General features: G+C 39.7%; 1 protein-coding gene across 2 annotated transcripts; it reads right to left on the bottom strand.

The window, feature by feature from the left end:
- Positions 1 to 7,915: 7,915 nt before the first annotated feature.
- LOC111974646 (TRAF family member-associated NF-kappa-B activator) lies at positions 7,916 to 24,703 on the bottom strand. 2 transcript variants are annotated; one of them, XM_024002543.1, is made up of 8 exons: positions 24,528 to 24,703; positions 12,798 to 12,939; positions 12,458 to 12,569; positions 12,057 to 12,166; positions 10,742 to 10,815; positions 10,542 to 10,660; positions 9,525 to 9,937; positions 7,916 to 8,396 (listed from the first exon to the last, which is right to left on the bottom strand). In XM_024002543.1, the coding sequence occupies exons 2-8, from the start codon at positions 12,894 to 12,896 to the stop codon at positions 8,211 to 8,213; spliced, it is 1,113 nt and encodes a 370-aa protein (XP_023858311.1). In that variant the 5' UTR covers positions 12,897 to 12,939; positions 24,528 to 24,703; the 3' UTR covers positions 7,916 to 8,210. The 2 variants fall into 2 exon arrangements, with proteins under 2 accessions (XP_023858311.1, XP_070303264.1); XM_070447163.1 differs by lacking the exon at positions 24,528 to 24,703 and adding an exon at positions 13,495 to 13,586.
- Between the last annotated feature and the right edge of the window lie 489 nt (positions 24,704 to 25,192).

The following is a 25,192-nucleotide window of genomic DNA, read 5'->3' as shown; positions in this document are numbered from 1 at the left end:
ACTAAGCCCATTTTACCACAAACAAATAGTGAAGAGAGAGATGGATATTCAACAGGGATACAATAATGTCTGTGTAGAAYAGCAAAGAGACTGGGCATTAATGAAGCCATCATCCTCCCACTAATGCAATGAGGTGTCAGTCAGGCAACTGGCCTGCCAGAATGGCTTTCAGTTCTACCCAAGCCAGATGGTTTGTTAACACTGAATAAATAACTGGATGTATGTGTGGACCTCTATAGCAGGGATCATGTACATATATACAGGAAAACATGATGGTCATCAGAAGGAGAATCAAGCTATGATCTACTAACCCGGATAGCGCGTGTTACCGAGGAAAGGTTTCTGCCGCTCATGAAGTCGACTAACATGTTCACAGTCTCTAAAGCTGTTATGTTGACAAAGTGTTAAGACGGGAACCTTTGTCAACATAACTGTACACAGCTCACACCTAAAAGTGTTATCCACCAAGTCCTCCTCCACTTCAATTTGTTAACGTCATTAGATAGCTCACTCCACCTTTTCCTATGGTGTGAACCGGTATCAATTATTTAGCTGTCTTTCAATTAGGATGTATTGTTCAAATACCTGCTAATGAATCGTGAAACCAAGTCTTATGGTGTGATTGTGGCAGTTCCACTAGAACGATTCACCACATTTACAACGGTATGCAAGCACCTTTTTCAATTACAGTCCATCTTTAGTGGTTTTCATTCATTAGGCCAGTAGTTGGTGTGAGGGTGTCCACCTTACACATAGACAAAGGTGTTTCTGGTTTTGTTATTTGCCACCTTCATTACAGGCCAAAAGCGGAGGACACTCTACCTGCAGAGGGACTCGGAGGAAAACAAAGGAGTGCCCAGTGTGATTTTCACCAAGGGCTTAGAAATTCACACCTATATGAGGTGTTGTTTTTAAGGCTGATAAACATGTGTGAAATGTAAGGGGTGGAGTAGAATGGATTCTTCTTCCCAAAATAGATTTTATGACACAGAAATCAAGAGAATATTGAGGCTGAGATTGTCATTTCTTAATCTCCATGTAAAACAAAAAGAGGAGAGAAAACATTTGCAGTAGAGCAGCAGTGTATCTTAGATACCAGAGTGGTTGTTCTAATTGAAGCTGAACATGGCCATATGGGCAAGTGTGAAAATAGAATGTCCGGCAAGTGTGAAAATAGAATGTCCGTCAAGTGTGAAAAAAGAATGTCCAAGAAGTGCGTAAGGATTCATGAGGTACGTGAAAAAACACAGCATTTCCAGTATTACCAGTCTGATACTCAATTCTCAAATATCTCAACAAACGACGGGTTTATTATGACGGTATTATTAATACAAAAGGACAGGTTTATTAACACAAAAATGACTCTGCAGACAAATTCAACAACAACAAAAAAGGAGAAATGGCGTGGGCAAAAGATTATTTGTATTGCATGCCGAATTTCTAGTCCCTAAAAATTACAAAATCAGTGGATGAATAGCAGGAGTTGCTCCTCTCCTGGCATTGGTGATGTGCAGAGGCAGCCTGTTATTGAAGGTGTTAATTGGCAAATTCAGTACAAGTCAAGAGCATGTTCCCTGTCGTCCTCGCCCAGCAAGGCTAGGTCATTAAACTGAGAATGGATTCTCTCATGCTGCCTTAACCCTTGAAATGCAAGTTATCATTTTATTCCACAACCCCCTCCACCCCACCCCCCAAGCTCCAACCCACCCCCATGTGTTATGGTGAAAAACAACTTACATCGATGCAACAGAGGGGCATCGAAGAAGAAGTCATTTCGTTTGGGCTATGGCTTTTAATGGCACAACCGTAATGCCAACTATCTACCAACTATTCTGCACTAAGTATCGACCAATTATTCTGACAACTATTCTCATGATAATCTTTCTACAACACAGACATGAGATGTTATTTTCATATACTCTATGAGGCCATGTCAATAAGGGCCAGAACCCTTGGAGCTGTTAACGTGATGTTGAAAAATGATTTTAACAATGGCATTATCAAAATCACACTGATCATTACTCATGCGAACATGTGTACCATCCAGCCTCCAGGTCCCCTGAAATCGGAGGCTCCTTTGGGGTTCGGGGTGCGATCTCACCACTGCCTCTGTCATCTTTTGCTGTGACTGCCAAATCTGTTCTCCAGAAATCAGGGCTCTCAAACCAGCACTGCAACAAACACACCATGGAGAGAGGGGCCGTTCTGAGACTTTCCAAAGGCAACAATGGCTTCAACACATTTAATCTGACACTGGTAAATCCTACCGCTTTGACACAAAGAGCAAGATGCAGCCCAGCGCATGGTATGGAAACTGTGAGGTGATACGCTGGGCTCACTATGCCAGGAGATTTGGCAGTCCCATTGTGACCAGCCTGCAGATAACTGAATATGTTTCTCTCATGAGTTGTTAATTGTTTGCGTGACATTGATGTTGAGACGCTGTTCTGGACAGGTGGCCTTATTACACTGGCTGGGCATGTGTGGACAGACATCTAGACTGTAGGCTTTTTTTAAATGTTAAGATGGAAAAGGTGAACACATGTCTAGAAGAGGAGAAAATTAGTAACAGATAATACAAACATTTAAACAAATGATTCCTCAACTAGTAGACCAGTCCTTCGAAGATTACAATATATGATAACTGTAGAATAATGTTCAGTAGCAAGATAGTTTGCTTTTTACGTTACAGTAGGAACACATTTTTACCTGTCCGGGTCATAGCATTTACAACCTGGTGGGTCTGTCTACTGTACGTAAACAAGAAAAGACAGAGAAAGAAGCCATTGTAAACAATGCAGCAATTAGAAGTCTAGGCCTACTAATTAAACTTCCCAAATGTTGGTGGTAATTAAAACGGCTGATCAAACTTCCTGTTAATTAACACTACATACTAATTCTAGAATCTGTCTTCCTTTTCTATCTAACAAACATTTCCTATTTTTTTACAGACGTTCTGGTAAACAGAAGTGGCACGGCTCTATAGAGGGTTTCCATCAAAAGCATTTTAGTCAATCATTTCACAGTGACTAAATATAGTGTGGTGTGATATGGTGTGGATATGTTGGCCTTATGCAATGTTGATATGCAATGTATGTTTATTCATCATTGATCCGTTTGACCTGTTTGTGTCCGATGTAATCATACAGTGCTGTAGAATATTACAGCTGGATATTGGTCGGCTTTATGACTACAATGTAATGTAGGGGTAGCATTGTATGGATCTCTCCTGACTGATAAGGATCACAGAATAAATTGGTCTTTGACATAAGATAATCAATAACAAGTGGTTTTTAAAAAATACTGTAGATGTAAACAGTGCACCTTAGTGTAAAGTATTCAAATACACATGGATTTGAAGCATATATCTCAGTACTATATTTCACTGATTGTGACATGTTAGTCTGGAGTTACATCTAATGAGAGATTGACAAGTGATCTCGCTAGGACAATTTTTTTTCCTTGTTTCAAGCTTGGTTTACATTCCACCTAAAGTAGGCGTGAAAGCCCTTGAGTAATGTCATGACAGTGTATTGCGTATACAGTACTTTACACCAAACACTTTGTAAGTCTGCCACTACGGGAATTTGTTCAGTAATTATGAAAATCTCAATAAGCATAGAATTGTATTTTGAGTAAACATATATATATATACACATTCTAAAATACAAATTATTAGTAGTTACGGTTTAATACCAGCTATTGTGAAAGGAATGTCAGATATTAAATTGATCACTGTGATCATAGAAATCCCTCATTCAGGTTATATTAGATTCATTTGATAGTTGAATGAAAATGGAAGAACTTCAGATGTACAATCTGCAGATTCATTTCCGAACCGGTTAGAATACAGAGATGTGATGATACAGGCCACACAAATCAACTCCTGCCTACGATGACCTTTTGGCTCATTCATGCATTGGCAGAACTGGTGCCAGCACAAATATGTCAGTCCCCCCCTCTCCTCCAGTTGGAATTGACTGCAAGTCCCCTGAAGCTGGTGACTTCCTAGTTTTCCCTGAACTCTGTGTAGCTCAGAATGGCGGTGCAGCAGCACTCCTGATTAGCATGAGGTAATGATGGTGAGCTGGGCTCCATTGTTCTAACACCTCCCCTCTCCTCCGCACCAATCTGTCACCGTTCAGCGGGCTAGCGCTGCCTCAAATGCTGCTCTCCACAAATGAGATGGATAATTAGTTGCCCCTCACGAATGCTGCACTCTTCTCACCCCTGATTGCTTTCACCTTTTTGCTCCTGGCAATTTTGACACCTCGTAATCAGCCTGCTGCTTCTCCCTCTCGATCCATATCCATCTTCCTCCTCCTCCTCTTCGATTTTTTTATATTTCCTCCTATGTTCCCTCCAAACATACCTGCCACAGCCGTCACAGCTCACATGGAACAACAAGCTGGCCCAGGTTAGGTACACAAGCTGTTCCCCTCAAGGTGGGCATACAATGGGCTCCCAAGAGCTAAAGTCAGCGTCCTTAGCTCGCTGTCCACATTGCTTTATTAACAAGTGAGTAAACATATCAAATAAAAAAAAATCATAGACCTAGCTGTCAGTGCAGCTTCCCTCTTCCAAATAACAAGCAGTGACAACATAATTATGTGCAAGCATCTGTCGATGATTCCAGAGAGANTTGCCCCTCACGAATGCTGCACTCTTCTCACCCCTGATTGCTTTCACCTTTTTGCTCCTGGCAATTTTGACACCTCGTAATCAGCCTGCTGCTTCCCCCTCCCGATCCATATCGTTCTTCCTCCTATTCCTCAAATGTTCCCTCCAAACACAGCCGACACAACTCACATGGAACAACAAGAGGTTAGGTGCACCTCAAGGTGGGCATACAATGGGATCCCCAGGAGCTGAAGTGAGTTATCTTATCTCGCTGTCCACATTACTTTATTAACAAGTGGGTAAACATACAAAAGAGACTGGAAAAAAAAATCATAAGCCTAGCTCTCAGTCCCTTCCAAATAACAAGCAGAGACAACATAATTATGTGCAAGCATCTGTCGATGATTCCAGAGAGAGAGCCATACAGTCTGCACTGTGTTCAACTCTTCACAGATTTACAAGGCACAATCATTAGGGAGATTGGGTATTTGTATTTGCTACATTTTTCAGAATAAATTCTCTCTCCTTCACTGTCCATAATTTGATGTGAAAATTCTACAGTTTATGTTCATCCAAATTAGGCATAGCACATTATGCTTGGCACATTGTACATGACCAAAATGTAATATTGAGATTTGTAAATACAGCACAAGGACATGTTGTTTCAGCTATTTTGCCCCCTCAGATAATGTATTGTTTTTGTATTTGTGTGGTGTCCACTTGAACAGCAACAAAGTGTTCTAATAACCTATTAGCATAGGTCAAAGAGAATGAATAGGCTCTCCTCTCCCTTTTGATATTAAATCCTGATCCCTTTCTCTTGGTCCAGAAGGTTTGAGCATAACTATAAAGATTGTTGAAGTTCTATATAAATCAGGCAATACTGTCAGTGATAAAGCAATGACAGTATTCTGTGAATATCACATCCATAAAACACATCTAAATATGATTCAAAATGATGTACAATCAATTAAATAGCTATAAAGTACAAAAATTAAAATGTATGCACTCACTACTGGATAAGAGCTTCTGCTAAATGACTCAAATATAAAATGCAGTATCGGTGTTGAGTAAAGCATGCAAAATGGGATTAATAAAATATCCCGTTTGCAGTCTTCACACCAGCTCATCTACACAGCACAAGTGTTACCAGCCCATATCCGAAGGGCTGCAAGGTCCTCAATGCACACAGATGTGTTTTAATACACATATTTTCCCTATTTCCCTAAGACAACGTCACACAAGATAGTGAAAATTACTACAATTATTTGCAAAGCTGTGAATAAATATTGCCGAAGTCAAAAGCTATTTGTAGGCAAGAGGCTAAGTCTCGCCATGAAAACTCCCGTGTTTCTAACAGCTTGTGTATTTAGTATACTGTTACTAGCTGGTCATTGATAGATTTAAAGACTATCAAATTTAAAATGTAGATCTAATAGTGTAAGCCTAATCACCAACCCATAAAAAGGGAGCAGGGGAATACAAAATAAACCATGCTCATTTGTTTAGTCATCTGTTAATAATGCACTACCTAAAATCTAAATATGTATAAAACTAATCTTTGCCAAGGATAAAAACATTACGCTACAAATTATAAGATAATTGTGCATGTAATTGAATAACTGAGCATGTACCTGATGTTATGTTGAGTAACACGTTTTAATTAACATGTTTACCTGCACACATCTGCTTTCAATGACCATATGGTGTTAACTTATAAAATTGTTTTAATTAACTGGAATGACTTCACATCCTGTTCTAAGCATACCATACAGCTGCTACAAATTACAAAAGCAAATTTATCCTATTAGTATTTAGGCATTGCCAAAGCCTACTTTTAATAACAACTTCTGACCAATATTTTACTATGCAGACAGCCTAATCATTTAAAAGTTGCCAAAGATCCTCACTGTAAATTGATTAGTAACACATTATGCTGGACTATGTATTGTAGATTGAAAGGATTTATGTAATGCAGATACTGTAATTATTCTCCTCAAATGTATGAATGGGTGCTGTACTGAACAAAAATATAGTGGCTAGGGAAATCCTGGTTTACAGGCCACATCAGGCCTGCAAGTCACATTATGCTGCCTTGCAAAGTGATGTGCAATTCCTATTGGAATCCAGCCAGTGTTAAGATATCCAATAAGTGGACATTTTAAATCACCCGCAACCTGCATTCAGAATGACTGCCAGGATAGGGAATATTGAATACTGAGACTACCTCAATCATATAAACTGGAACAACCATCTCAGTAATGGGTGCAATCAGTCAAACTACTAAGAGATTGGATTAGTATAGAAAAATGTGTTATATACACTGAACAAAAATATAAATGCAACATGTAAAGTGTTGGTTCCATGTTTCATGAGCTGAAATAAAAGATCCCAGAAATTGTCCATACGCACAAAAAGCTTATTTCTCTAAAATGTTGAGCACAAATTTGTTTACATCCCAGTTAGTGAGCATTTCTCCTTTGCCAAGATAATCCATCCACCTGACAGGTGTGGCATATCAAGAAGCTCATTAAACAGCATGATTATTACACAGGTGTACCTTGTGCTGTGGACAATAAAAGGCCACCAAAATGTGCCATTTTCCCACCCAACACAATACCACAGATGTCTCAAGTTGAGGGAGCGTGCAATTGGCATGCTGACTGCAGGAATGTCCAATGGAGCTGTTGCCAGAGAATTGCATGTTCGTTTCTCTACCATATGCCGCCTCCAGCATCATTTTACAGAATTTGGCAGTACGTCCGACCGGCTTCACAACCGCAGACCACGTGTAATCACGCCAGCCCACGACCTCCACATCCAGCTTATTCACCTGTGGGATCATCTGAGGGGTATTTCTGTCTGTAAAAAAAAAACTTTTGTGTGGAAAAACTCATTCTGATTGGCTGGGCCTGCCTCCCTAGTGGGTGGGCCTACGCCCTCCTGAGCCCCTGCCCAGTCATGTGAAATCCATAGATTAGTGGCCTAATGACTAATTTCCTTATATGAACTGTAACTCAGTAAAATCTTTGAAATTGTTGCGTTTTGTTCAGTATATATATATATATATCATAACTACAAAAAATATTGTTCAGTACTTCAATAATTTTCACGACACGCATTTCCAGATCCACGTGGAGAATTAAAGTTGAATGTTTCCCTGAAAATACATACAGTATCAAAATCTTACTGCTTTGGGGGAGACGTGTACAGTAGGCCTACATGTACATACTGTATGTCAACATGCCAAGTCCCTGTGTTTTATAAAGACTAACAAAATAATACAACTGAAAAATCAAGATTAAATTATTGCTTTATTATACTTAAACCTACATACTGTACAATTCAATTTCATAGGTCTAGCGATGTACAATTTCAAAGTAATATCTTAAGACGACGACTGTAAAATGTACCATTCAACTCTTACAAATTAAATATATGATCAAGAGTGGATTCTAGTCCCGTTGCAAACACCAGTGTCATGTGACATCCAGCCCAGCGCGTGTAATTCATGGCGTGGCAACAAAGACATGAATAAACCATGAATTAAGCCTAGAGGCGTTCCATTGGGCAGCCACTGTCTGCTAGTGTCAATTGCTGGCTTCACTCTCCCTCTGGCAATGAGTATAAAGGTGGCTCTTCATGTGGTCTTGGGGAACTTCCGCGTTGCAGTAGGCACAGATATCAGGGCTGTTGTTGATCTGTTGTTGTGGCGTCGCTCTCACGGCCTGCGCTGCCGCTGCTACTGCATCACAAAGCTCAGGGCTCCACAGAGGCTACATGGAGGGACAAACACACCACTTATACTCCATTATTCATACACTTTGCATTGCTTACACTCACCCACTTACAGTTGGCCATGTGCTTGGGTCTCCACTGAGGAAAGATATGTTGCTCCGGGGAATACAAGCAAAGCAGTGTCCCACTTGAACCCGCTTTCTCAACATCTATAGTTCCTGCCCCACTACTTGTACTATTGTAATGCTGTGCATTTGCTACGGTAGGATTTAGTAGTTACTTGTTCCTGGCATTGTTAATGCCTGAGGCAACGTTTGTTAAGTTAGAAACAGAGAAATCCAAACAATGAAATGTTCGACCATCGGTGTAGGTGTTAATCACAACCCAGATACGCGTCTGAACAAAGGTGCATTTCTTCTGTGTCATTTTTAACCAAAAGCCTGGTTAAGCAATACTCAACAAAGAATACATGACAGCTAAATATCAATTTGAGGTACACATCCAGCAATATGGGACTCAGATGAGCCAAGAAATCTGGGAGGCCAATTGCTGTGTATTATCAAAATTTGTACTGCATCAATAGATAAAAAAAGAAAGATTGCTTCTATAATTCTGCATACACGACCTCACAGGGGGTGCAGTTGTACTGATAATGGTAGTCATAAAATATACATTACCTTGGTTCTGACATCAACATGGACTTACATAACCAACTACTAAACTGCATGGCAAAAAAAAGCATTATCATCCAAAACAATTGGTGTGTTTTATGATAATTTGTTACTTCTCTATTTGCTGATTGTATGTCAATGACAAATAGCAAGGTAGGACACATTGTAATAAATATGCAACAAGCATTGTCGTACACATAGGCCTATCACATCTCAACTCACCTCTGTTTTAGCAGGTATACATCTACTGAATCTAACCAATTAATGGCATTTCCATGTTAGTTTAAAGTTTGACTGGAGCTCTCAACTCGGTAATCAGAGAAAAATTGGCCTTTTATCGCGAGCAACAACTTTCATTGATGTTTTAGGTTGTCTTTCACTACTTATACGCTCTCTCTCTCTCTCCCATTCATTTGCCAGAACAAATCAGGTGTTGTGAATTTCCTACATTTACCTGCTGCAAATAAAGGAAAGAGCATTTCCCGCGAATCTCACCTGCAGGGGCCCACGCACACTCTCGTGTGAGAGTGAGGTGGAGGGGGAGGTGGGGTGAGAGGGAGACGTAGGATACAGGAATGGGATGGCCAGCTCCATAGACGATTCCTCTATGACGGCAGGGATACTGCTGACTGCTGCCCGTTGCCTTGGCATAGACAGGTCAAAGTGTTTCTCTGGAGCGCTGTTCAAGAACTCGTATTCACTGTCTGTGGAGGGGGGGAACTTGACGCTGAGTCTGGTGAGGGAGTCCACTAGATCCCTGTCCTCTTGGCTGGCACCGCGGGATGCCAGGGATGTGGGCGGGTGCTGGAGGATGACCCCTGGCCTTAAGGCTGAGGCTGAGGGGAAGGACCTCTCCGCCTGCTCCGCGGTCACGTCTGTACACTGAATTGGCATGGAGAACTGCTGCTCTGTCGAATGGCAAACACAAGGCTTTTATCATACTGTTTATGTAACATAATCGACATTCACTTGCAACATTGAGATATTAACTTATGCTATTGAGTAGCGATTAGTTCCAAGTAATGATGAATAATCAGGTAATAATGAATAACGCCGAGAACCTTTTGCCTGTTTAATTTAATCTTCTAATTTCACACAATAAGTATAATAGGAAAACATTATTTCATTCCAACTTGCTTTTCATTCAACTAACCAGCGCTACACCACACCATGTGTCTGTGGAATAATGAAACATGTTTATCTGCTCATTCTATTTCCACACAGGTAGGTGGGTGGGCCATGGGTCAATAGGCCAATGAGGCATTAATGTACGGTTCAGCTTAGTGTGTTGCTATCTAATTGTATACAGGAATCAAGCTAAAGCTACAATTTATAATCACTAATACAGTGTTATGCCATATCCAAAGCAATTGTAAGTCAACATACTTTCTCTATTGTAATTAAATTAGAGTCAAGCTGGACATGAGTTCAGGCAATGGGTGCCTTTCAACAGTGCTGGAATAATAAGCAATTTCTCCAATCTAAAATTACTATTGTGCGGACTAATATTACCATTTGCCATGTAATTTCCTTTGTAGAATTTTTTCAGGTGATCTTTTTGTCTCCGGGTTAATGTCTGTATCTGCTGGAATTTCCCCTGAAGAGCTTGAAATGCCTCAAAAACATATTTTCTGAGAGACAAAGAAATACAAGTAAGAAAACTGCTTTTCAGCCAACAATGAAGTAAAGATACTGGTGACTAAAGCACATACTTCTCAAAACTGCTGTTTACAGGTGCTGTGTGTGGTGAAGGTGACACAATCATTGCCGTTTCCATGTTCCCCTTCTGAAAAACAGACACACATGGCATTGAGGACTTACATGGCAAGAGAACATCCACCATTCAAACTAAAAATGATCCGATTATTGTTAATGAATCTACTAAAATGGTTGCTGCTTTGTGATCGATTAGGGAATTATTTCTCAACAAGAAAGCTGGCTTATTACGGCCTCAGACCCTGAGGTTTGGTGATGTTATCCTCTAGCGCCACCTGTTGATGAAAGACTGTATGTGTGTATTCATTCTTTTAAAATTACACAAATTACACATGATAACGAGTTATGATTATATTAGAAAATAACAAATTCCAAAACACATGTTTTATTTTTGATTAAGGGGGGAAAATAATGCTTTTACATTAGTCAAACAGGTTCAGTGAATTTGTTATCTGGCTAAAAATTAGAGCTTGCGACCTTTATTAGAGTGACGCAACAAAATGAAAGATGACCTATGTCACAGGAAGTGGAGCTATTGTATTGTGCATTGGCATGAGCTATGCTACTGCTCTCAGGCCCTGCTGAAACAGGATATCTACAAGCAATGTACAATTGGTGAACAACGTATGTTTGTGTGTGTGGCTGTATGTGTGCTCGCTTAAAATTAAAAAAAGAGGATATTGAGCTCATTTGAAAGAAAACCAAAATAAAATAATTATGAGGCAGCAACCGGGGATGCCATGTTCGCACCCTATCCAGAGCGTGAACCCCTGAATGAGACATACAGCCCCCTAAATGCAACAAAGTCAAACTTTTGGGGGGGGTCTCTAAATAATGCTCATTTAACCATTATCCTATTTATTTAAAATGCTATTTTTACTATTTCAAATTAAACAAACACCCCCACGTCATGATTTAAACCTCCCCCCCATGTGGCTGCACTTCCTGGGATACTCCCGCATCTCAGTCCCTTTTCAGGTGTCCCTTTTCTTTCTACAAAAAAGGCCCTTCTGTCAGCAAGACGATTCAATTTATTCAGGCTACAAGAGTGTAGACCAAACGACAAATCGGCACGTCATTACACTTTTTACCGTTAAATGACATGTCTTTGCTATATTTACTTATTTTTTCACACATAGGAGGTCCCGTGAAAAAAATGTAGACACCCCAAATGTCACAATATAATTCGCACTCTGACCCTATCACATCCTTGCATTTTGCCTGTCTGCATCATATTTGTAAACATAAATAAACAATATCTAATTATCCTCTTATGTGGATTGTATTACTAATTGTGTTAAACATGGTTACCAAGTAATGAATCTTCCGGAAGGAGCTGCTTGGGTTGTCAAAGAGATGGTTGGAAGGAGACAGGGTTTCGTCTTCCTGTTTTCTAGGAACAGCCTCACCTTTCACCTCTCCTAACAATCAAATTAGATAAAAAATATAATGTAGCAGCCCAACCACAGTCAACACGGGAAGTGTCATTTGCGATGGGAAGTGTACAATGTCCCGAAACAGCAATAATATTTCTTACAGCACAATTTATCTCCAGGGGAACCGAAAATATAACAGAATGCATGCACATGCCCAATATAGACTACGGTTTTACTGTTTCTTTCACTATAGTTCAACGGTATGGTATAGAATATGTCAGAATATGTCATCATGCAAACAATAGTATTAAAAAAACAATTATGCTTGTCATTTACCTGAAGGTTGCTTAGTTGCTGCTATCAACTGATCTTTTAGTTTTGAAATCAACTGCTGCTGGTCTTCTATCTGTTTCTGAAGTTTCTGAGTGTGCCGTTGATAATATTCATTCTGCAAAAGTTAACCTTCCATTACATATTAAATCATGAATGTCATCACTTACTAGGTAGGTAGCCTTTTGTAGCCTCTATTGTAAATCACTGTAATTACCATGCTACAGCACTTAATTATATCAAAGCACTGTATAGAAGGCTACGCCACATCGCACTGGATGGGGTTGAAGTCTCATAGGTAAATTAGAAGAGTTAGATTTCTATCGCAATGATTTAGGTATAATACCGTGTTCTGTAGTTCCCTTTTGGCGCTGTCTCGCTCGATAGAGGCCTGGCGGTAAGCTTCAAATGCCTTGTTGAGCTGGTCTCCAATATTCCTCTCCATGCCGTGTGCTCCACAATCATTACTGACACAGCAGTCATGGGCCCTGTGGCAACATATCACACAACCAATGTTTAGGGGCACAATGCAGCATTAAAGCACATTATCACATGATTTGCTGTAAAAACGAAGTCCTCCTCGCTAATCATGAAACTGTGGCCAGTGCATACTTCTCTTTTACGCCTGTACTTGCTAATTTTAGAAACGTACGGTAAACATTTCAGGATGATCATAAGTGGCCTGTGTAGAAATAGCCTCTTGGTGAGAAAGCAAAAACAAACATCCAAAAGATCTACTAAAGAAATAAATGTTTAAGTACTCATGATGATAAGAACATCACTTAAATAAATTGATGACATCTATTGACATCTTTGGTTCATACATGACCAATGGCTGCAACAACTCTACTAAATAATAGGTTTTCATAAATTATAAATGGAATGTACAATATTTGGGGTAAACGTACCTCAATGTTGTTAGCTATTATTATGATAGCTAATGACTAATACCAAATAACCTACTGTATCTCTATCAATACAATTGCATTATGACATGATCAATACATTAAGCTACTAATACAATAAAGTCAATTGCCAATGACCTAAACCAGGGGTCTTCAACCTTTTCTTGCCCAGGGAGCCCTCCCAGGCAAACCGGCGACCCAGGGTCCCCCAACATACGTTAGGGCAAAAAAAAAAAAAAGGGCTTAGCATCAGGTGAATGATAATGGCAAGGAGAAGTAATCAACATTTTAAAATAAATAGATTTGGAATATAGTTTTTCATTATTTTGACTTCCACACATAATTGGTAGAGTTAAACAAAGGGTAGCCATGTGCTGACAAAAATCTATGTCCAAGTCAAGAAAGCTTACCAGCAGCCAGTGGCACTTGCCGAACCAGTAGCCTATTTGAGGGTAGTTTTTCAAGGCCTATGTCAGATATACTCCAGTGAGTGTAATTGGCTCCAATGAGTGTAATTTGCTCAATATTAGGAGTTGGGAAATAAAGTTTGACATCCTTAGAAAAAAGATATTCTCTTCTTTTTTACTGTTGTTGCTAGCGATATTCATAAAATCATTGAATTCATTTTAAAACAATTGAATACATTTTAGAATAAGGCTGTAACGTAACAAAATGTTGAGAAAGTGAAGCGATCTGAATACTTTCTGAATGCACTGTATAAGTATATTCGGAAATTATTCAGACCCCTTCACTTTTCCCACATTTTGTTACGTTACAGCCTTATTCTAAAATTGATTAAATCGTTCCCCCCCCCCCTCTCATCAATCTACACACAATACCCGATAATGACAAAGCAAAAACAGGTTTTTAGAAATTGTTGCAACTTTATAAAAAAATAAAAAATTAATTAAATATCACATTTACATATGTATTCAGACCCCTTACTCAGTACTTTGTTGAAACACCTTGGCAGCGATTACAGCCTCGAGTCTACTTGGGTATGATGATACAAGCTTGGCACACCAGTATTTGGGTGGGGTCTCCCAATCTTCTCTGGAGATCCTATCAAGCTCTGTCAGGTTGGATGGGGAGCGTCGCTGCACAGCTATTTTCAGGTCTCTTCAGAGATGTTAGATCGGGTTCAAGTCCAGGCTCTGGCTGGGCCACTCAAGGACATTCAGAGACTTGTCCCCAAGCCACCCTTACATTGTCTTGGCTGTGTGCTTAGGGTTGTTGTCCTGTTGGAAGGTGAACCTTCGCCCCAGTCTGAGGTCCCAAGCGTTCGTTCTGGAGCAGGTTTTCATCGAGGACCTCTGTACTTTTCTCCGTTTATCTTTCCCTCGATGCTGACTTGTCTCCCAGTCCCTGCCGCTGAAAAACATCCCCACAGCATGATGCTGCAACCATCATGCTTCACCGTAGGGATGGTGCCAGGATTCCTCCAGACGTGACGCTTGGCATTCAGGCCAAAGAGTTCAATCTTGCTTTCATCAGACCAGAGAATCTTGTTGGTCATAGTCTGAGAGTCCTTAGGTGGAGACTGTCATGTGCATTTTACCGAGGAGTGGCTTCCGTCTGGCCACTCCACCATAAAGGCCTGATTGGCGGAGTGCTGCAGAGATGGTTGTCGTTCTAGAAGGTTCTCCCATCACCCCAGAGGAACTCTGGAGCTCTGCAAAGTGAACATTGAGTTCTTGGTCACCTCCCTAACCAAGGCCCTTCATCCCCGATTGCACAATTTGGCCAGGGTGCCAGCTCTAGGAAGAGTCTTGGTGGTTCCAAACTTCTTTCATTCAATAATAATAGAGGCCACTGTCTTCTTGGGAACCTTCAATGCAGAAGTCATTTTTTATTACCCTTCCCCAGATCTGTGCCTCAACAAACCTGTCTCGGAGCTCTAAGGACAATTCCTTCGACCTCATGCACTGTCAACTGTGGGACCTTATATAGAAAAGGTGTGTCTCTTTCCAAATCATGTCCAATCAATTGAATTTACCACAGGTGGACTCCAATGAAGTTGTAGAAACATCTCAAGGATGATCAATGGAAACAGGATGCACCTGAGCTCAATTTCGATTCTAAAAGCAAATGGTCTAAAACCTTATTTACGTAAGTTATGTTTTTTATTTGTAATAAATTAGCAAAAATAATGTGTGTAGATTGATGGGAGAAAAAAAACAATTTAACCCATTGTAGAATAAGGCTGTAATGTAACAAAATGTGGAAAGTCAAGGGGTCTAAATAGTTTCCAAATGTATCATATACACTACCGTTCAAAAGTTTGGAGTCACTCTAGAAATGTCCTTGTTTTTTGTCCATTAAAATAACATCAAATTGATCAGAAATACAGTGTAGACATTGTTAATGTTGTAAATTACTATTGTACCTGGAAACGGCAGAATTTCGATGGAATATCTACATAGGCGTACAGAGGCCAATAATCAGCAACCATCACTCCTCTGCTCCAATGGCACGTTGTGTTAGCTAATCCAAGTTTATCATTTTAAAAGGCTAATTGATCATTAGAGAACTCTTTTGCAATTATGTTAGCACAGCTGAAAACTGTTGGTCTGATTAAAGAAGCAATAAGACTGGCCTTCTTTAGACTAGTTGAGTATCTGGAGCATCAGCATTTCTGGGTTTGATTACAGGCTCAAAATGGCCAGAATCAAACACTTACTTCTGAAACTTGTCACTCTATTCTTGTTCGGAGAAATGAAGGCTATTCCAATGCGAGAAATTGCCAAGAAATTGAAGATCTCGTACAATGCTGTGAACTACTCCCTTCACAGAACAGCGCAAACTGGCGCTAACCAGAATAGAAAGAGGAGTGGAAGGCCCCAGTGCACAACTGAGCAAGACGACAAGTACATTAGAGTGTCTAGTTTGAGAAACAGACGCCTCACAAGTCCTCAACTGGCAGCTTCATTAAATAGTACCCGCAAAACACCAGTCTCATCGTCAACAGTGAAGAGGCGGCTCCAGGATGCTGGCCTTCTAGGCAGTTGCAAAGAAAATACATATCTCAGACTGGCCAGTAAAAATAAAAGATTAAGAAGGGAAAAAACACAGACACTGGACAGAGGAACTCTGCCTAGAAGGCCAGCATCCTGGAGTCGCCTCTTCCCTGTTGACGTTGAGACTGGTGTTTCAGGATTGGTGGGTCCCCTGTGGGATGGTTGAGCTAACGTAGGCTAATGCGATTAGCATGAGGTTGTAAGTAACAAGAACATTTCCCAAGACATAGACATATCTGAAATTGGCAGAAAGATTAACAAGAATTTAAGTTAACTGCACTGTCCAATTTACAGTAGCTACTACACTGAAAGAATACCATGCTAATGTTTGAGGAGAGTGCACAGTTTAACATGAAAAGTTATTAATAAACAACTTAGGCACATTTGGGCAGTCTTGATACAACATTTTGAACAGAAATGCAATGGTTCATTGGATCAGACAAAATCGTTGCACATACACTGCTGTCATCTAGTGGTCAATATCTAAATTGCATCTGGGCTGGAATAAAACATTATGGCCTTTCTCTTGCATTTCAAAGATGGTACAAAAAAAATACAAAAAACGTTTTTTTTTCTTTGTATTATCTTTTACCAGATCTAATGCGTTATATTCTCCTACATTCCTTTCACATTTCCACAAACTTTAAAAAGTGTTTCCTTTCAAATGGTACCAAGAAAATTTATATCCTTGCTTCAGGGGCTGAGCTACATGCAGTTAGATTTGAGTATTTCATTTTAGGCGAAAATTGAAAAAAAAAAGGAACCGTTCCTTTAAGAGTTTAATCAGAACAACAGTTTTGCGCTGTGCTAACATAATTGCAAAAGGGTTTTCTAATGATCAATTAGCCTTTTAAAATTATAAACTTGGATTAGCTAACACAACATGTCATTGGAACACAGGAGTGATGGTTGCCGATAATAGGCCTCTGTACGTCTATGTACAGTTGAAGTCGGAAGTTTACATACACCTTTGCCAAATACATTTAAACTCAGTTTCACAATTCTTGATATTTAATCCTAGTAAAAATGCACTGTCTAACTTCAGTTAGGATCACCACTTTATTTTAAGAATGTGAAATTTCAGAATAGTAGGAGAGAGTGATTTATTTCAGCTTTTATTTCTTTAATCACATTCCCAGTGGGTCAGAAGTTTACATACACTCAATTAGTATTTGGTAACATTGTCTTTAAATTGTTTAACTTGGGTCAAACGTTTGAGGTAGGCTTCCACAATCTTCCCACAATAAGTTGGGTGAATTTTGGCCCATTCCTCCTGACAGAACTGGTGTAACTGAGTCATGTTTGTAGGCCTCCTTGCTCGCACAAGCTTTTTCACTTCTGCCCACAGATTTTCTATAGGATTTAGGTCAGGGCTGTGTGATGGCCACTCCAATACCTTGACTTTGTTGTCCATAAGGCATTTTGCCACAACTTTGGAAGCATGCTTGGGGTCATTGTCCATTTGGAAGAACCATTTGCGACCAAGCTTCCCGACTGATGTCTTGAGATGTTGCTTCAATATATCCACATAATTTTCCTATCCTCATGATGCCATCTATTTTGTGAAGTGCACCAGTCCCTCCTGCAGCAAAGCACCCCCACAACATGATGCTGCCACCCCCATGCTTCGCGGTTGGGATGGTGTTCTTCGGCTTGCAAGCCGCCCCCTTTTTCCTCCAAACATAACGATGGTCATTATGGCCAAACAGTTCTATTTTTGTTTCATCAGACCAGAGGACATTTCTCCAAAAAGTATGATCTTTGTCCCCATGTGCAGTTGCAAACCGTAGTCTGGCTTTTTTATGGCGGTTTTGGAGCAGTGGCTTTTTCCTTGCTGAGCGGCCTTTCAGGTTATGTCGATATAGGAGTCGTTTTACTGTGGCTATAGATACATTTGTACCTGTTTCCTCCAGCATCTTCACAAGGTCCTTTGCTGTTGTTCTGGGATTGATTTGCACTTTTCGCACCAAAGTACGTTCATCTCTAGGAGACAGAATGCGTCTCCTTCCTGAGCGGTATGACGGCTGTGTGGTCCCATGGTTTTTATACTTGCGTACTATTGTTTGTACAGATGAACGTGGTACCGCCAGGCGTTTGGAAATTGCTCCCAAGGATGAACCAGACTTGTGGAGGTCTACAATTGTTTTCTGAGGTCTTGGCAGATTTATTTGAATTTTTCCATGATGTCAAGCAAAGAGGCACTGAGTTTGAAGGTAGGCCTTGAAATACATCCACAGGTACACCTCCAATTGACTCAAATTATGTCAATTAGCCTATCAGATGCTTCRAAAGCCATGACATCATTTTCTGGABTWTTCCAAGCTGTTTAAAGGCACAGTCAACTTAGTGTATGTAAACTTCTGACCCACTGGAATTGTGATACAGTGAATTATAAGTGAAATAATCTGTCTGTAAACAATTGTTGGAAAAATTACTTGTGTCATGCACAAAGTAGATGTCCTAACCTACTTGCCAAAACTATAGTTTGTTAACAAGAAATGTGTGGAGTGGTTGAAAAACTAGTTTAATGACTCCAACTTAAGTGTATGTAAACTTCCGACTTCAACTGTACATATTCCATTAAAAATCAGCCGTTTCCAGCTAGAATAGGCTTTTACAACATTACCAATGTCTACACTCTACCTCTGATAAATTTGATGTTATTTTAAATGGACAAAATAATTCGCTTTTCTTTCAAAACAAGGAAATGTCTACACTGTAGGATCTCGTCACAGCATTTTTGTGCATTCAAATTGCCATCGATAAAATGCAATTGTATTAGTTGTCCATAGATTATGCCAGCCCATACCATAACGCCACCACCACCACAGCAAACCGCGCACCCACACGATGTCATACACGTGGTCTGCGGTTGTGAGGCCAGTTGGACGTACTGTCAAATTCTCTAAAGCAACACTGGAGGCAACTTATGGTAGAAAAATTAACATTAAATTCTCTGGCAACAGTTCTGGTGGACATTCCTGCAGTTAGCATGTCAATTGCACCCTCCCTCAAAACTTGAGACATTTTAGTGGCCTTTTATTGTCCACAGCACAAGGTGCACCTGTGTAATAATCATGCTGTTTAAACAGCTTGTTGATATGCCACACCTGTCAGGTAGATGGATTATTTTGGCAAAGGAGAAATGCTCACTAACTGGGATGTAAACAAATTTGTGCTCAACATTTTAGAGATGTCAAGGGTGTAAACAAATGTGTGCACAAAATGTGAGAGCAATAACCTTTTTGTGCACATGGAACATTTCTGGGATATTTTATTTCAGCTCATGAACCATGGGACCAACACTTTACATGTTGTATTTATATTTTTGTTCAGTATACAGTGGGGGATACTTATTTTCCACCATAATTTGCAAATAAATTCATTAAAAATCCTACAATGTGACTTTCTGGATTTTTTTTCCTCATTTTGTCTGTCATAGTTGAAGTGTACCTATGATGAAAATTACAGGCCTCTCTCATCTTTTTAAGTGGGAGAACTTGCACAATTGGTGACTGACTAAATACTTTTTTGCCCCACTGTAGATCTATATATACACACACACAGTACCAGTCAAACGTTTGGACACACCTACTCATTCAAGGGTTTTTCTTTATTTTACTATTTTCTACATTGTAGAATAATAGTGAAGACATCAAAACTATGAAATAACACATATGGAATCATGTAGTAACCAGAAAAAGTGTTAAACAAATCAAAATATATTTGAGATTCTTCAAAGTAGCCACCCTTTGCCTTGACGACAGCTTTGCACACGCTTGGCATTCTCTCAACCAGCTTCACCTGGAATGCTTTTCCAACAGCCTTGAAGGAGTTCCCACATATGCTGAGCACTTGTTGGCCACTTTTCCTTCACTCTGCGGTCCAACTCATCCCAAACCATCTCAATTTGGTTGAGGTCGGGTGATTGTGGAAGCCAGGTCATCTGATGCAGCACTCCATCACTCTCCTTTTTGGTCAAATAGCCCTTACACAGCCTGGAGGTGTGTTGGGTCATTGTCCTGTTGAAAAACAAATGATTGTCCCACTAAACGCAAACAAGATGGGAAAGCATATCGCTGCAGAATGCTGTGGTAGCCATACTGGTTAAGTGTGCCTTGAATTCTAAATAAACCACAGACAGTGTCACCAGCAAAGCACCCCCATACCATCACACCTCCTCCATGCTTCACGGTGGGAACCACACATATAGAGATCATCCATTCACCTACTCTGCGTCTCACAAAGACACACGGTTGGAACCAAAAATCTCAAATTTGGACACATCAGACCAAAGGACAGATTTCCACTGGTCAAATGTCAATTGCTCTTGTTTCTTGGCCCAATCAAGTCCATTCCTCTTATTGGTAGTAGTTTCTTTGCAGCAATTCGACAACGAAGGCCTGATTCACGCAGTCTCCTCTCAACAGTTGATGTTGACATGTGTCTGTTACTTAAAGGCTGGTAACTCTAATGAACTTATTCTCTGCAGCAGAGGTAACTCTGGGTCTTCCTTTCCTGTGGCGGTCCTGAGGAGAGCCAGTTTCATCATAGCACTTGATGGTTTATGCGACTGCACTTGAAGAAACTTTCAAAGTTCTTGACATTTTCCGGATTGACTGACCTTCATATCTTAAAGTAATAATGGACTGTTGTTTCTCTTTGCTTATTTGAGCTGTTGCCATAATATGGACTTGGCATTTACCAAATAGGGCTATCTTCTCTATACCACCCCTACCTTGTCACAACACAACTGATTGGCACTTCTTATGGCTGCATCCCGCTACCGGGATCGATATGACAACAGCCAGTGAAAGTGCAGGGCGCCAAATTCAAACAACAGAAATCTCATAATTAAAATTCCTCAAACATACATGTGTCTTTTATCATTTTAAAGGTAATCTTGTTGTTAATCCCACCAAAGTGTCCGATTTCAAATATGCTTTTCAGCGAAAGCACTACAAACGATTATGTTAGGTCACCACCAAACCACAATAAGCACAGCCATTTTTCCAGCGAAAGATAGCTTTCACAAAAAGCAGAAATATAGATAAAATTAATCACTAACCTTTGATTATCTTCATCAGATGACACTCATAGCACTTCATGTTACACAATACATGCATGTTTTGTTTGATAAAGTTCATATTTATAACAAAAAATCTGAGTTTACATTGGCGCGTTACATTCACTAGTTCCAAAAACATCAAGTGATTTTGCATAGCCACATCGTTTCAACAGAAATACTCATCATAAATGTAGATGATATACACATGGCATTATAGATATACCTCTCCTTAATGCAACCACTGTGTCAGATTTCAAAAAAACTTTACGGAAAAAGCAAATCATGCAATAATCTGAGACGGAGCTCAGAACAATAGCCAAATTAGCCGCCATGTTGGGGTCAACAGAAACCAGAAAATACATGATAAATGTTTCCTTACCTTTGACGAACTTCATCAGAATGCAGTCCTAGGAATCCCAGGTCCACAATAAATGCTTGATTTYTTCGATAATGTCRGTTATTTAMGTCCAATTASCTAKTTTGGTTAGCYCMTTTGGTAAARAATTCCWAAGTCACAAAGCGTGTCCACTATAACGTGACGAAATGTCCAAAAGTTCCGTAACAGTCAGTAGAAACATGTCAAACGATGTACTGAATCAATCTTTAGAATGTTGTTAACATACATCTTGAATAACGTTCCAACCGGAGAATTAGATTGACTTCAGAAGAGCGGAGGAACAGAGTGAATGCATGGTCAGCTCGTGGCAGACCTGACTAATTCCTGTCTCCTTCGGCCCCCCTCACATTAGAGTCATCAGACAAAGTTCTATTGACTGTTGACATCTAGTGGAAGCCGTAGGAAGTGAAAACACATCAATATCTCGCTGTAATTTCAATGAGAGCTTGGTTGAAAATCTGCCACCTCAGAAAAAATTCAAACAGGAAGTGGAACTTCTCAGGTTTTTGCCTGCCATCTGAGTTCTGTTATACTCACAGACATAATTCAAACAGTTTTAGAAACTTCAGAGTGTTTTCTATCCAATACGAATAATAATATGCATATATTAGCAACTGGGACTGAGGAGCAGGCAGTCTACTATGGGCACCTCTGTGCACCTTTCATCCAAGCTAGTCATTACTGCCCCTGCAGCCATAAGAGGTTTTAAGAGGAAAATCCACAAATTAACTTTTAACAAGCCACACCTGTTAATTGAAATGTATTCCATGTGACTACCACATAAAGCTGGTTGAGAGAATGCCAAAAGTGTGCAAAACTGTCATCAAGGCAAAGGGTGGCTACTTTGAAGAATCTCAAATATAAAATATATTTTTTGATTTGTTTAACACTTTTTTGGTTACTACATGGTTCCATATGTGTTATCTCATAATTTTGATGTCTTCACTATTATTAGACAATTGTAAAAATAAAGAAAAATCCTGGAATGAGTAGGTGTGTCCAAACATGACTGGTACTGTATGTATGTATATATGTAGTGCCTTTGGAAAGTATTCAGACCCCTTGACTTTTTGCGCATTTTGTTGTTACACCTTTATTCTAAAATGGATTTAAAAAATGTTTTAAGTCCTCAGCAGTCTACACACAATACCCCATAATAACTAAGCGAAAACAGGTTTAGGAATATTTGCAAATGTATTACAAATAAAACAGAAATACCTGATTTACCTAAGTATTCAGACTCTTTGCTATGAGACTCGAAATTGAGCTCAGGCGCATCCTGTTTCCGTTGATCATCCTTGAGATGTTTCTACAACTTCATTGGAGTCCACCTGTGGTAAATTCGATTGGATTGGACATGCTTTGGAAACGCACACACCTGTCTATATAAAGGTCCCACAGTTGAGAGTGCATGTCAGAGTAAACCAAGCCATGAGGTTCAAGGAATTGTCTGTAGAGAAACTCCCCAATTACAGGTGTGCAAAGCTTGTAGCGTCATACCCAAGAAGACTCGAGGCTGTAATCGCTGCCAAAGGTGCTTCAAAGTACAGAGTAAAGGGTCTGAATACCGATGTAAATGTGATATGTTTCTGTTTTTGCTTTGTCATTATGGGGTATAATAGTATGTAGATTGAGAGAGGGAAAAAAAAAAATTATTCCATTTTAGAATATGGCTGTAACGTAACAATGTGGGAAATAGTCAAGGGATCTGAATATTTCCAAATGCACTGTATATGTATATTTGTTTATAGCGGACCCCTGCAGTATGGACCCCCGGTTAAATACCCCTGACCTAAACTGTGAATCTTTGACATCTCTAATGCTTTTCGGTTGGGTATTGTTTTTCCTGGGTGTTCTGAATCTTTTTTTTTTTTACTTTGAATTTACAATGAATAATGAGCATGGTAATATGTTTGGTTACTTCATTTGATTAAACAGCTAATCCCATTCTCTAACTTTGAATTTACAATGAATAATGAGCATGGTAATATGTTTGGTTACTTCATTTGATTAAACAGCTAATCCCATTCTCTATCTAGTAATTTACTTTAAACACACTCAAGCTTAAAACAGTCATTGTATGTCACTGGTTGCAGACCAAGTAGCACGATATGCAGCCAGTAACTCTGACCCAGAAAGTCTTCCTGCGTAGATTAAAACACCAAAGTGTGAGATATGGCTTGGAAAATGTACCTCAATCCAGGGATGAGAAATGCGTCGTACCCCAAATTGTCCCATTATCCCACCTGTTCCATTTAGAAGATTGAACGACTGCTAGACAATTCGGAGTACAACGCATTTCTCATCCCTGGATTGAAGTATATTTTCTGAGCCATATCTCGCGCCAGCTCCGCTGTGTCTTAATCTAAACAGGAAACCTGTCCGACCCTAGTGCAGCTGTAAACAAGCGGGTCAAATCTGCTGGCTACATGATATGAAGATTACACCGTAGCCTGAAGCAGCCAAATAGTTCTACATTTCTAGCAACATTCTATCAAGCACGAACTGGCTACACAGAACGTTGACACTCATAAATTGAACGTTGACTATACAAAATTGGTATAGTTCTGTTTTGTCGTATTGAATGTCAATAGTTAGCAAGTTGAGATAGTTAGATATCAGATCTAGCCTAGGTCAGTTCGCCCTCAACTTTGGTATCTGATTGTAGCCTATATTAACAGTATCTTACCTTCATTCGAAAATTGCCAAACTATTGTTTTGATACTGCGACAGCTTCTTATTCTTCGAGTGGCCTATATGTACGACGTGCGGGAGAGGATATGGTGTATTTCGAACAAATGTACATTTTACATGTTTTATAAAGCGTTGGGAACTTCCCTCGGGGAATCCCCCGCGCCTGTTAGACTTCCGCCTTGCTGGATTCTGACCAATCAACTTTGAGGTACTAAATTCGTGCTAGGTGGTTTAGCAAATTGAGGGTTCTTCTTGCTGCCTACACGTCTGCAATGTTGTGCATGTAAAAAGTAATCCGATAAAACAAAGTTAAGTGGCAGAAAAATGTGTTGAATTTATTGTGACCTTCGCTGATAAGTGTTTTCTCACAATGTTAAGCATAGCTAGCTAAATTAATCAGAACCCAACATTTCAGCCCTCAGTGTTGGTGTGAAATGTGTTTTGCCCAAATTGTGGTGAACACTTACTGGTCTCTGAAAGATAGTTTATATTAAAATATGTCAACACATGCTCTTTGCAAAAAAGAAATATCACTAGCTGAGCTATTCTTATGTCTATGCACTAGGCCTTATTAATTTAGTAAACTTTATAGTGTTATTTGAATGATTCTGAAAGATGTACAGTAGGGGCATGCCACTGTGTACTGTAGCCTACAGCAAA

This window comes from Salvelinus sp. IW2-2015, linkage group LG2, assembly GCF_002910315.2.
Source record: "Salvelinus sp. IW2-2015 linkage group LG2, ASM291031v2, whole genome shotgun sequence".
Lineage (NCBI taxonomy): Eukaryota > Metazoa > Chordata > Actinopteri > Salmoniformes > Salmonidae > Salvelinus > Salvelinus sp. IW2-2015.
Note: the sequence above shows the minus strand (reverse complement) of the source record. Positions and strands in the feature narration are given on the sequence as shown.

Bases quoted from the DNA above. Each gene is read 5' to 3' on its own strand.
- LOC111974646 (XM_070447163.1), bottom strand. From the start codon at position 13,571: ATGTTGGGGGACCCTGGGTCGCCGGTTTGCCTGGGAGGGCTCCCTGGG. The intron at 12,940-13,494 runs GTCATTGGCAAT...ATGTTGCCACAG, and splicing joins GTTGAAGACCCCTGGTTTAG to GGCCCATGACTGCTGTGTCA. The intron at 8,397-9,524 runs GTGAGATTCGCG...CCCTCCATGTAG, and splicing joins GTGTGCGTGGGCCCCTGCAG to CCTCTGTGGAGCCCTGAGCT.